The following is a 12,488-nucleotide window of genomic DNA, read 5'->3' as shown; positions in this document are numbered from 1 at the left end:
CATCTAGCAGCCTAAACACTGGACCAGGGGCCTCAAACTCTGGCATAATTCTCCGTTCTGCCTTGGATGTACCCAAGGGCAAGTCACTTAACCCCTTTGGGTGTCTTTACACGTGCTCTGGGGTGGTGGGGGGTGTTTGAATTAGAATGACTCCCAGAGAGCAGCTCTAATCAAAATGCTGCAGTGGGGGCACCCACATGTCAACGTGGCAGCGGGGGCACTTGAACTAAAGCTCGTTCGACAAATCTTAGTTAAAGCGCCCCCACAGCCATTTGGAAACGCAGGACACTAAATGCATGTGACGCTGCAGCATGCCACAGCATTTTCGTTACAACTCTCCAGCAGACTCGATTAACCCTTTCTGACCGTTGCCCATCTGTGAAACGGGGTATAATCTATTTCAGAGGAGTGTGGCGAGAGTTAATTAGCTGCATACCAAGCTGCCATTAACTCATTTCCTTTTAGTGATGATGGTTCTTGTTGTCTTTCTGGCAGGTTATATATCACGAATGCTAAAGAATTACACTGCCCATGCCTGTGACGGAGAATACGTCTCCCTGAGATGCCCGCACAGAACCACCATCAGCATCCAGTCTTCCTTTTATGGCCGCATTGTACCAAGTCATCAGATGTGTCCCTCCCGATACCCACAGTCCTACGCCACTTTAATTAAGGAAGATGTTACCTGTTCTTCTGGCACCTCCCTTCAGGTATTGTGTGGGTTAAAGTGAATGCATGTCTCTTCCAGGCTTCACCTTTCTCAGGCCCCATAGCAGTTATTTTGTTAGTGATGCCACTCAGATCAGTGCCCTTAAAGACAACAATGTTGGGTAGCATTGGTCAACTTACGCTGAGAATATATGGGATGTCCTTGCTGCATAGACAGGAATTAATTATGTTTTCTTGGCATGTTCTTGAACTTTGCTAGAGCCTTGGTCTAGTGCTCCCGGAATTTGGCCAAAACTGAAATATACTGCAAGGCCAAACTCCATTGTAACTGTGTTGAGAAGGACTTCCCACTAATTGAATCACTCCAAAGAGTAGTTTTACAATAAAAACATACCTGCTGTGGTGATTCAGTAGGGATTGCATACCTCAGAAACATATTTTTTGGGGGATGATGGCACTTTTAAATTAGTAGTGTAAAAGCTGGATAGGATGTTTGGCTTGACTTTTTTCTCTTGTACTCAGACAGTCAGATTTGCAGCCAATGTAAATAGTCATAGATCATTCCATCATAAGGACGCCATTAATGCATATGCTTATAGTACATTCAAATATTTGACAATGCTAAACTTGTCATGTCCTGTGTGATGATAGTTACTGTATTTATTTAAATCGAAGACAAGGTTTTTCCTCCAATCAGCATGGGGGCAGAGGGGGTGGGTGAGTAGGTGGGAAGACTTATCTGGGATTCAAGTACCAGCTCGTGGTGGTTCAGTTCTGGATTTGGCCCTGGGCTCAGGGCTGAAGCTGGACCTGAGTCACTGCCTGCCTCAGGCTGGAATGGTGCATTTGACAGGGGAGGGAGCACACGACTAAGGGGAGTGCAGGGGAGACAGCAGGGTGTGGGGGGGGAATGTGCCCCTTTGTGCCTGCCATAGGTGGATTAATGCACAGATCAGTGAGCCCCGGCCCCAGGGGCCCTCAGATGCCTGGGTTCCCTTGGGAAATGGCAGGTTTCCCTTTGCAGACAGGTAGTATTCCAGCCTGCAAGGGATCCTGCTTGGGGCTGCCAGCAGATGAAGGGGTGGCACCAGTCTCTTTCTGGTGGGGGTGCTGGCTCAGCTGGAAGCGCTGCACCTCTGCAGGTTGTGGGCAGGATCAGGGCAGGTGGGCAGCAGTGATGCTGAGTGGGGTGGATATGGGGGCTTCAGGTGAATTTTGGGGTGGCAATAGCCCCCCAAGCTGCCCTCCCAGCACCACCCCTGTGCATGTGCATGGCTGCACGTGGCCAGAGCACAGCCAGGCAGCCAGATCCCTGCAGGTAAGTCTAATGGGGGGAAGGGGCATGGGGGAAGGAAGTGGAATGGGGGGGCAAATCAAGGTCCCCATGGTGAGGCAGGGTGTGGGGCAGGGGCTGGGGGCAGTGCCCAGCCAGGAAGGTGCACGAGACTTGGGGCTGGGCAGGGAGCGGGATGGAGCTATAGGCACTTGGTCCAGGGGGCGCAGGGGTGGGGAGGGAGAGCCCTGAGCCATCAGCAGGCAGCTTGCTTCCACCCTCACCCTTCTGGGCTCTGCTCTGCTTGTGGTGGGGGGAGGAGAGGCGGGCATATGCTCCCCCACCCCAGCCCATGCGGGGTCCATCCACCTTCCCCCACATGGCACGGAGGCCCATCCTACCCTTGGCAGCAGCAGCATCAGGAGGGGAAGGGGCCTCTCCCCCTGCAGGAGTCCAGCTGCCATGGTGGGGAGGGGGGGGCCTCCAATTTTGTTTGCCCCAATCTGCCTCTGGCCTATGCCTGTCTCCTTCTGCCTTCCCCTTCCCCCTTGTCCCCAGGCAAGTCTCAGGGAAGCACATGGCAGGGGGTGCATGATAGAGGGCAGGCACAGGGGGACAAGGGGCAGAGGAGCAAGAGGCAAGGATGTGGCCCCTTTCCTCCCTGCTGCTGCTTTCCCTGGCACAGCAGTGAGGGACACACATTTAGGACAACCTTCCACTAATTAGATTCTATACATGGAAAATTAGGACAAAATTATAATTTTCCATGTGTAGAATATACGTGTGGGGGGTGTCATTTTAAATTAAAAGTTGTCTTGAATTTGGGTAACTCCGGTTATTGTCTTTGTTCATTTTATCTAAATGACACAGACAGTCTGTAGCTTCCTCGAATCATATGTGACTTCTACATCTCAAGAAACTGTTTGCGAGGTACCTTTGTTACAGAATCATTGACTCCTGTTACTGAGGTCCATGAGGATGACTCCAGGACACAAGACTAAGCAAGTGCATTGAGTCTTTCCAAGACTGGTTTTCAGACTGGGAACATTTTAGGCAGAGATGTCAACTTTTTTTGGTGTGTTTAAACCCCCTGTATGTCTACCGCTGTAAATCAAGAGTAACTAGTAGGAAATGTGATAGGAGAACTAGAGACTTGTAAGACTAATGAACCAGGGGGTCAAGGGAACTATTTTGTTGTGATTTGGCCAGCACCCATATTCCCTGTACAGCTGCTCACTTATGTGACTCCACGCACTTTTAGAGGAATTTGACTCCACGCACTTTTAGAGGAATTCACGCTACCTTTTAAAAGAAGTTGATCCAAGTGCATTCTGCTTCCAAATATCAGTGGTCTACAGTCAAGAAAACAGCACTGGGGCAATGTTTGCCCTTTGAGTAACCCCCGCGCTGACAGATTTGCAGTTGCCCTTGTAACACCATTGCAGCATATCAAGGGACTGAAAGCCTCTTTCCAGAATTTACAGTAAGAGAGTGTCCACCATCTGAAAGGGGAGGCACTCCCAGATAGGATCATGAACATTTGTTATAGGAGGGACAAGCAGAAGACACACTGTGAAGGAGGGGCAGATTCAGAGAATAAGGGCAGAGATTTTTGGCTGGTTGACCATCTGTTACTCCTTTTATTTATGGCTGAACTCTGCCTTTTACAATTCACTTGATAAGCTTCATCTGCAGGCATCGTGGCCGCACAAGCGGCTACCCCTTTCCCTTTCAGGTAATCAGCACACATAAGAAGCCTCTCCAGCATCTGGAACAGCTTGGGGAGAAGGGAGATGTAATGCTTGTTTTTTCCATGCCATAATTTTGCGCTCAGGAATAGTTTGATGACGACCTTCTTGGCTGTGCTTGGTCCATCCTGCTGGTTAAATTAGCCCCTTTGCTTTTGGCATGAGGCTTGCTGCCTCTGAGAGAAGAAAAAACCTTCCCATTTAGAAGAATGAGTGCTATGAGCTTCAGTCGGTTTGGCCGTGTGGGTCTGTGAATGGCACTGAGCTGTTCCTTTGGATCCCATGTAGAATGAGTTTACAAAGTGACAAAGAGTTAACCACTCTTATTCATCCTGGTTTGGGTAGGGCACTTATCTGAGACTTGGGAGACCCATACCGAGTTCTCCATTCTGCCACAGATTTCCCACGTGACCTTGGGTGAGTCTTTAAGTCTCTTTGAGCCTCAAAGCAGGCTAAAACCACCTCCCCACCTGAAAAAGCAGGGTAATGTCCCTCGACTTCCCAGACTGTAGATTGTGAGTTGCTCGCATGCAAGAGTCACGGAGGCAACAGCAGTATCTTCCTGCCTGTACTCTTCCCAATCCTCTCAGTATTTCTCTGGAGCTAGTCTTTATACGGCCTTCCATGCTGCCCCGCACCCGGGAGGGCACTTCCCTTCTCACTTGGTGCACTAGTGACTTCTAACCACTCCTGTCCATTGCTGCCTTTCAACAGCCCCCAAGAAACAGAAGGGGCATGTGTGTGTGTGTGTGTGTGTGTTTCAAACTCAGCTGTGGATAGCTAGAGTCATTGTGTGTGCAATGTGATTGACAGCAATTAAAAAAAGCTGAGCCAGAATCCTTCACCATCAAGCACATAAATCACTGTATCTAATCAAGCCCAGACTGTAGAAATTGGTTTCTCTTTCTGCAGGAGTAGGCTTCAGGGGTTATTAATATCCTTCAGTGCAAGCACATCCCCCCTTTTTTTTTGATTAATGAGTTGCACTTAATTCCTGTTTAAAGGCCTCCCCACCCCAGCTAATGTCCAATCTGGAAGGCTTTTTTTGTGTGTTTAAAAGGGAAAAGCTGAGGTTGATTACACTGCATTTACCACTGCTAATCCAGGCCTTGGGCCTTGATTCTTGGGGTCAAGTGCCAGAATCTCTTGCTATCGGCACTTGTTTTCATTTGAAACAAAATGTACGCCACCTGGGAATGCATGTCTGGAACATTAAGTCAGTGACCTGGAGCTATAGATTTCTGTTATTCGAAAACAGTAAAAGTCAGATTCGACGTGAGATATCCAAACGTGTCAAGACTTTGGAAGCCAAGCAATAAAAGGCCATTCATATGGGGATTTTGGTTTCAAAGGGACTGGGTCTCTAATTAGCCATTGGGACAACCTGAATGACTGGAGATCAAAAGAACAGATTAAAGGTGTGTGGAAAATCAGATGCTGCTTGCCTGTCTTCATACTTAAGGCACTTTTTTTAGACATCCAGCCCTCATGTTTGGGTTCTGGGGATCTTAGAATTGGTAGTGTGAGATACCTTGTGATAGCAGCTAAAGTAAATCCTGGAGCAGCTTTTGCCATTTTCTGGAAGCCTCTTTGACCAAGTTCACATAAAGAAGTGGGGAGAAATACCCACCCATTCATTCCAAGTTAGAGCGAACTTTGGCCATATTAGATTTGGGACAAGCAGAGCACATTAATTGTACCAGCGCACCATCCCGGCCCTGTGCTCTCTCCCTTCCGCAGTTCTGCTTTAGAGTCCTGCACTGATTATTTCTGACAAGGCCATTATAAACCAGAGTCCCAGCATGAGCCAGGAGTGCATATCAAAGCTATGATGATGGATGCCAAAGAATGAATGCACACAGCATCTCTTCCTTAATGCCCAGAAGGATTTTCTGGCAGGAGCCCTTCTCAGTCTTTCTTGTCAAAGGTGCTCTGTTTCACATCGCACGCTTGCATACTCACTAGAGCAGGGACTGAAACCCTGGTGTGTTACCAACCAGGTCCATGCCCTAACCACTGGGATATACAGTCTCATTTTCGTTGGTCCAGAAAATATTTAGGATTCCAGCTTTAATGGGGGGAGGGCTCATATCCACCCCTCTTGTATGGTGGCCAGGGTGTTTTTCAGGGTGGTAGGAAATAAGGGTCCGAGTCACCTTCAGGCAGGGGGTAGAATTGAATCGAGGTGTCTCATATCTTGGCTGAGACCCCTAGCAAAAAGGCTGTTGGCAAAAACAGGTGCGCCACTTCTGCTTTGTAAGTATATGCTTGGAGATATCTTTTTCAGCTGAGACTATTAGGCCATCCAACCTGAACTCGATTATAGCTTGAGTGGGGATGAGCCAGTCCACGTTATTTTTCAGCAAATAATACATTTCCCTTGCCTCTGCCCCAGCAGGGCAGAGGCTCTCCCACTTCTTTCTGTCCATTTAATCCAATGGCTGTTAAATGTGAAATGCAGAAACATCATTGAGGGCAGAGGGCAGAGCCCACGGTCCCCACTCCTTTTCAGGGCAGTGCCCATCTCTTAGCATGGTCCTCCCTCTGGTCCCACCTATCTTCCCCTCTTGGCTGTTTGGTTGGCCAGATGCAAGAAAAGGGAACTGTTGACAATGCTGGGCATCTACCGTGGTGGTTAGGGGGTCATTTTGTGAAACAGGAGATATAGCAGGGGTGGGCAAAATATGGCCTGTGGGCTGTATCTGGCCTACCAGTTGATCCTACCCAGCCTGATGGGTGCTGCCAGGATCCTGAGGATGGCAGGCTGCACCCTGTGCTGCTGTGCTTTGCTGCAGCTGGGGCTGGGCTGGGCCACGCGGTGCATGGCATGCAGACTCCTCCATGTGCCCTCCCTCCCACCACATCCATTACCCCCCTCCCTGGCTTCCCATTAGCACTGCATCTGCACAGTTCTGGCAACACAGCTGCTGGCAGCTGAGCATGCATGGGACGGGCATGATGCAGCATGTTGGGTAGCCATCCTGCCTCCCCACCACGATGAGCCACTGTGGCGCTGCTAGGAGGTGCCCCCAACTTTCCTGGTGTGGCATGGTGGCACCAGTTCATTGTGGTGAATGGGTGGGCAGGACAACTACTTTGCGCACTGTGTTGTGTCTTGTCCCATGTGGGCCAGGATGCCAGCAGCTGCGGTGCCAGGACTGCACAATGCCAGCATGAAGCTGCTCGGATGGATGCGGAGGGTGGATGCCGGGGGAGCAGAGGAGCTTGTGTGCTGTGTGGCCCAGCCTGGCCTTGGCTGCAGCAGAGCAGCACAGAGCACAGCCCTCCCTCCTTAGGCTCACAGCCATGGTCAGTGGGATGGATAGGATCAATAAGTATCTCCCTGCCCCCCGTCTGCTCCCTGGCCTGCAACAGCTCATCAGAACTCATTAAGTGGCCCTTCAGCCCAAATAATTACCTATCTCTGATACAGGCTCTGGGTGAGCAGAGCCTAGAACTTGGTGTTCCACTTTTTGAGTAAATGCCCTAACTAGCAGACTGTTAGGTTAATGGTAGACAGGTTTACTTTCTCCTCCATCCACTGTCATAACTATTTTGCAGCTTGCACCTTTTTGGAGGATTAGGGTCTACAAATCTGCTTGAGTGGCCTGAACTACCACTTACGCTGCAAAGCTAACTGGCTAACTGCTGCTTCCACGTCTAATGTTGGAGCTGGATTTGGACCAAAGTTGTCACCTTGGGGACAGTGTTGCTGGTAATTTGATACACAGCACAGCTACTGGATGGCTTTGCCTGTGTTAGAGAATTACAATCTTGCTTTGTCCATGCAAATTCCCATGATACAGTATTGACAGGGTAAATTGCAAACCCTTTGAGGCAGAGACCTCAATTTACAATTGAGGCCTTTGGCTGCTTGTGGTGACTAATAACAAGACGTTCCTTTATATGTGGAAAACCACTGATTTTGGCCATGGGAGGACAATTCTAGGCAGGAAAATAAATGTGCGTGTAACTTTTCATTTGGGATTGGGGCCGAAACTGGACTCCTGTGCAGTTATTTTGTGTGTGTGTAATAATTATGTACAATATCTCTGCACGCATGTACGTGCATGCACACACACATACAGACACGTGTAATCTCTGCACCAGTGCATGGAGAAAAAGTGTAACTATTATTGGTTTTGTAGCCTGATGAGAAATAAGTAAGTCCATATATTAGCATCCCTATAAAATATCAACTGAGCTAAAAGCATGCGATTTTGACCTTGCATTTAAAGTGAGGTACGGAGCTAGAAGGATCAGTGTAAGAAGTCTGAAATGATGTGGCGTTCTTGTTATATTTAAAAAGCTTGCTGTGACTCTTAATTTCTGAATCAGCATTTTCGATGTGGTTAATTTTCAACACTAAACATGACTCCAGTGTCTGGAAGAAAGTACCACAGTCTCAAGTGTGTGACACTGCTTGTTATCAGATACATAGATTATCTCTTGTGGCAGGCTGTTATCTTCATATTAACAAGGTGACAAAAACCAGAATCAAAGCGTATTTATTAGGAAAATAAAAAAGACACCGGAGAAGTCTTTATCTGCTGTATATCTGCTTCTAGACGTTTGTCAAATAGATCGCAAACTACATTAAGCTGTCTGATATACATGTGTAGCTCCTAATGAAGCCAGCCTAGACCTGAACTTCCAAGGGCAAAATTCAGCCTTTTGACTTATTTCCCTGTAAAGAAAACCCTGTGGGTTGTTTGTAAAATCCTCTTGAGCTGAATCAGGCTTCTTTCCTTAGAGCCATTAGCCGTTCCTTCGCCGCGGGTTGGTCAGCCATCACTGACATGGGTCACTAAGGCTGCTGATGTGGTATTTCCTTTTATCCTTTAGGTGAGAGATCTGACACCTTCTCTGTCATCGTATCCCCCTGTTTTCTACCAGAGTGAGAGGCAGTTGGGCAACAGAGAGCGGATTCCTTGCAGTTTAACCGTGGGATTTTCTGACTCTTTCAGCTTTGCCAGTGAGGTTTCTATAATATGAAGCAATGGCGAGCTGATGGGAAGGTCAAATAAGCTTTTCAGCTTATGAACCGTGGGGCAGCTGTTGATCCCTGCAAATTGGTGGGGAGTGGAAGTGAGTAGCTTTTCCCTGAAAGATCTTGTTTTCCTGCAACGTTCTCAACGTTGAGGATAAAAGCGTGAAACGGAGTGAAAAGCATTCACAAGTCACTGGATCCACCTTTTCAGGAGGGCCAAGGACTTTGACTGTTGCATCACTTTCCCTGCTGACTTCATCCTGCAGAGCAATGAGCATATAATATATTTTATATATGTTGCAGTTGCACTGTAAGGACTCAGCAGAGATGAGGAACTTAGCGTGGCTAGTTGTGATGTAAACGTAGCAAGAGATGGTCCACAGAGCTCTTCCATAGGGTGAATACACAAGGAGGGCAAGGGGTGAGAGGGGAAAAGACTTGCCCAAAGACCATGCAACTGGTCAGTGGCAGAGCTGGGTGTAGAAGCCAGATCTGGTGTTCCCAGGCCCTGCTGCCTCTCATTATGTTATGCATTCAAATACTACCAGAGGAAAAGTGCAGTGTCAGTCTGAGAAGGCTGAAAATATTGGTGATTTTTGACACACGACAGCTTGAAAAGCAGCAGTGCAGTAGGGGCTAGGCGTGTGTTGCTAGTGGTTGCCTGTGAGTGTATGCTCTGAAAATGCTGCGATACTTTTCCAAACTTAGTCTAAAGTCAAAGAATTGATCTGGGTTGGCATATATACAGCAGAAAGGCTGCGTTGTGCTGGGAATGTGAATATAGTTCCCTGCAATGCATATAGCAGGCAAATGAAAGTTGATGTGAAAGTTATAATAGACTTTGTTGCCACCTCTCTGCAGATGCAGAGATAATATCTAGGTGTTTAATCTCTAACTTGCCTTGTTCTTGACATTTTCAGCTTTGACTAAAATGCAATTCAGAGCTATCTGCTTGCATACCTTAGTGCAATAGAAGTTAGAGGCAGTACAATAGAAGTTGGAGGCAGTACTGACTGACCTAGTCCACCACCCTGCTGGAACAGGCCAGTTCCCAAGGGCACATGCATTTAATGTTTTTTTTTCCATCTAGATTTGAATATTCTAGCTGATGGGGTTTCCATCATCTCCCGCGGGAGACTTTTGACAGCATAATGCTTCATTGTCAGCGATTTCATTGTTCCGTGCATTTTAAGCATTCTCTTTCTTTAATCCTGTGACTCCTAGATATACCTTCCGCATCGGTATTTCTCCATTCAGAGCTGGGACATAACTCACGTGGTTAGTGAATGCCCTACTCAGTAATGCAGGTTTAATATAAGCATTGGATAATTACTTAATATTTATCACGGATGTTTTCTCAGTTCAGTTTCTACCTGCCAGGTTTAAACTTGCTGGAAATTTTGTCACTTGAATTGATGTCTTGGGATTTGTTCAGCCTTCATCTTGCTCTAAGGCCATGCTTGTTGCACTGTTATATGCTTATGCTGTGTGTGCTATTGAATGGCCTCATGAGACAACCTAGAATGAACTTGCAATACCATGTAGTTTAATTAGACTTCAGGTTCCTTGGGGCAGAGGTTGGCTTTTTTTGGTGTGTACAACACCTTGCACAATTCCAAATCCAGGCCTGGGGCTTGCACCACAATATACATAATTAATAACAATAACAAGGGTGCATTGGTACCATAGAAAGCTCCATCAGCATAACACAGACTGGAGCAGCTGCTCGATGCTGCCACAGATGGGCACCACGGGTCTAAGCCACAGAGATAACACTTTGCGCTCCTTCTCCAACCTGGACTTCATTCTGCTTGCCCACCACTGCTGCAAAAATCAGCTGACTCTGTGATTCACACCAAGAACTGAGGGATTCTTTGTGAATGCCTGAGGTTTTCTTATGTATGTTGTTCAGGATTATTTGCCAGTTTTGTTCTGAATCTCAGACTCTTGCCAGAATGAAAACTCAATATGCTTTCATTTCTGATGAGGTTACAGTAGCATATAATATAAGACGCAACAAATTCTGCAACATATAGGAAGGTCTTGGGACTCAGTTTTGGAAGAAGCCACATGAAGTAAGTGACACACAAACTAAAGCTTTCTTGGTTGTTCTTTGTTCCTTGTCGCTGAAAAAATCCTGACCTAGTCTGAGTTAACGCTGGGCCAGTGCAAATATTGGTGCAGCAATGCATAACTGTTGATTTCAGCAGGATTTCCCGTGGGTTTTCCCAGCCTGCATTTGGCATGAGGTGGCTTACTTATATTTTGTTAAAGGGTATTTTTACCCTACCAATGATAAAACTTATATCCAAGTTTACCATTATACCAATGGTGTCATCATACCACTTATCATCATACCAATGGTAAAACTCATATCATACCCTACCAATGGTAAAACTCATATCATATGGTAAAACTTATATCCGAGTCTTCATGTTGAATGCACATCTCTCAAATTCAGTCATGCATCTAATTCCTTTGATTGCTGTGTCTCTGCAAAATGCAACTTGGATGCTCATTTAGTGTGGGCCTTCTGTGCTGTTTCATGCGTGGGCAGGAAAATGTGTGTCTTTGGGTTGGAGTGCTGTTTTGTAGCCATGGTGGTCAATGAAATACATGGCAAGCAATGGATTTTTTTGTGATATCTTTTATAGGACCAACTGTATAATCAGAAGAGGTGTTAGACAAGCGGTAGGGCACAAGATGTCCTTCTTCAGGGCTGAGAAAGAAGCAGAGGCAGCTTGAACTGAAAAACAGATAGAAAAATGGTCTGTGTAGAACTGCGTATGTAAATGAAAGCAGTGTGCCAACAGGGATGGAAGACAGGCTGTAATGTAGGAACTTAAAAACAAGAGAAGTGCACTACAAAGGATAACTTAATTAGTGGAAGAGTAAGACCTTTCAAAAAGGGAAACGGTCATTATAACCTGTGGAGAGCAGAGATTAGCAGAGATTGCAGGTACACTGTAATTAGCCATAAAACCATTGTCTGTGTTCAGTTCATGGCTTCTAGTGTCCAGTAAGGTTATGGCTAGGTACAGACAGTCAAAAAGCCTGAGGCTGAATCAGTTCAGTCTTTGCAGGTCTAAGATGCACAGATTAAATTGAAACAGAAGTGAACAGACATTTACTTTTTATTCAGAAAATGTAGCCACATGCCTGCAATGGCTCAGGTCAGAAGATGGGAGGTGCTAGAGCAGGGCTTTCTGGCTATTTGTTCACTTCCTCTTCCTGCTGCTCCTGAGATTTCTGGGATTTGCAGTCCAGACTTACAGCAGCAGGAACCTGCAGGGTTGCTCATCACTTCCTCTTCCTGCTTCCATGTGCCTCTGGGATTTGTAGTCCACAGTCACAGCCTGCCAGAGGCCGATGAAGGTGTACTGGGGCCATGGGCAAACACAAAATTGGAGGCCCCCCTCCCCACATGGGAGTTGGGCTGCATGGTGGGGAGAGGGGCCCCTTCCCCTCCTAGTGCTGGGAGAAGAGGCTGGGTGGACCCCGCTGGGCTGGGAGAGCTCATGCCCACCTCTTCTCCCTGCTCCCTGCCCCAACTACAGCTGAATGTACGCACACACATGCACAGACACAAGCACACATAGGCACAGGTGCACACACTCTACTCTCTCACTTTGCCTTCACAGGACTTCCCCCACTCTCAATCACACGGAGACAGCCCCACCCCACCCCAGCCCCTATTACACTTACCTGCAGGGCGCTGCTGCCTGGCTGTCCCATGCAGCCATGCAGATGCAGAGGGCTGGGTTGGATTGGACCGGGTTGGGAGCACTGCGCTGTGTCTCTGTGCGTG

At 47.3% G+C, this 12,488-nt stretch overlaps 1 protein-coding gene across 1 annotated transcript in view; it reads left to right on the top strand.

Moving 5' to 3' along the window:
• Positions 1-495: 495 nt before the first annotated feature.
• LOC109300087 (protein eva-1 homolog C-like) overlaps positions 496-12,488 on the top strand; it is a gene marked incomplete at its 5' end in the record, with an annotated part of 311,854 nt that continues 299,861 nt past the window's right edge. Inside the window, one exon of the mRNA XM_019520695.1 lies at positions 496-710. Coding sequence (XP_019376240.1) covers positions 496-710 — 215 coding nt within the window. The remainder of the gene's footprint in view (positions 711-12,488) is intronic.

This window comes from Gavialis gangeticus, unplaced genomic scaffold (assembly GCF_001723915.1).
Source record: "Gavialis gangeticus isolate Ggan-Ray unplaced genomic scaffold, GavGan_comp1, whole genome shotgun sequence".
In the NCBI taxonomy this organism is placed as follows: domain Eukaryota; kingdom Metazoa; phylum Chordata; order Crocodylia; family Gavialidae; genus Gavialis; species Gavialis gangeticus.
Note: the sequence above shows the minus strand (reverse complement) of the source record. Positions and strands in the feature narration are given on the sequence as shown.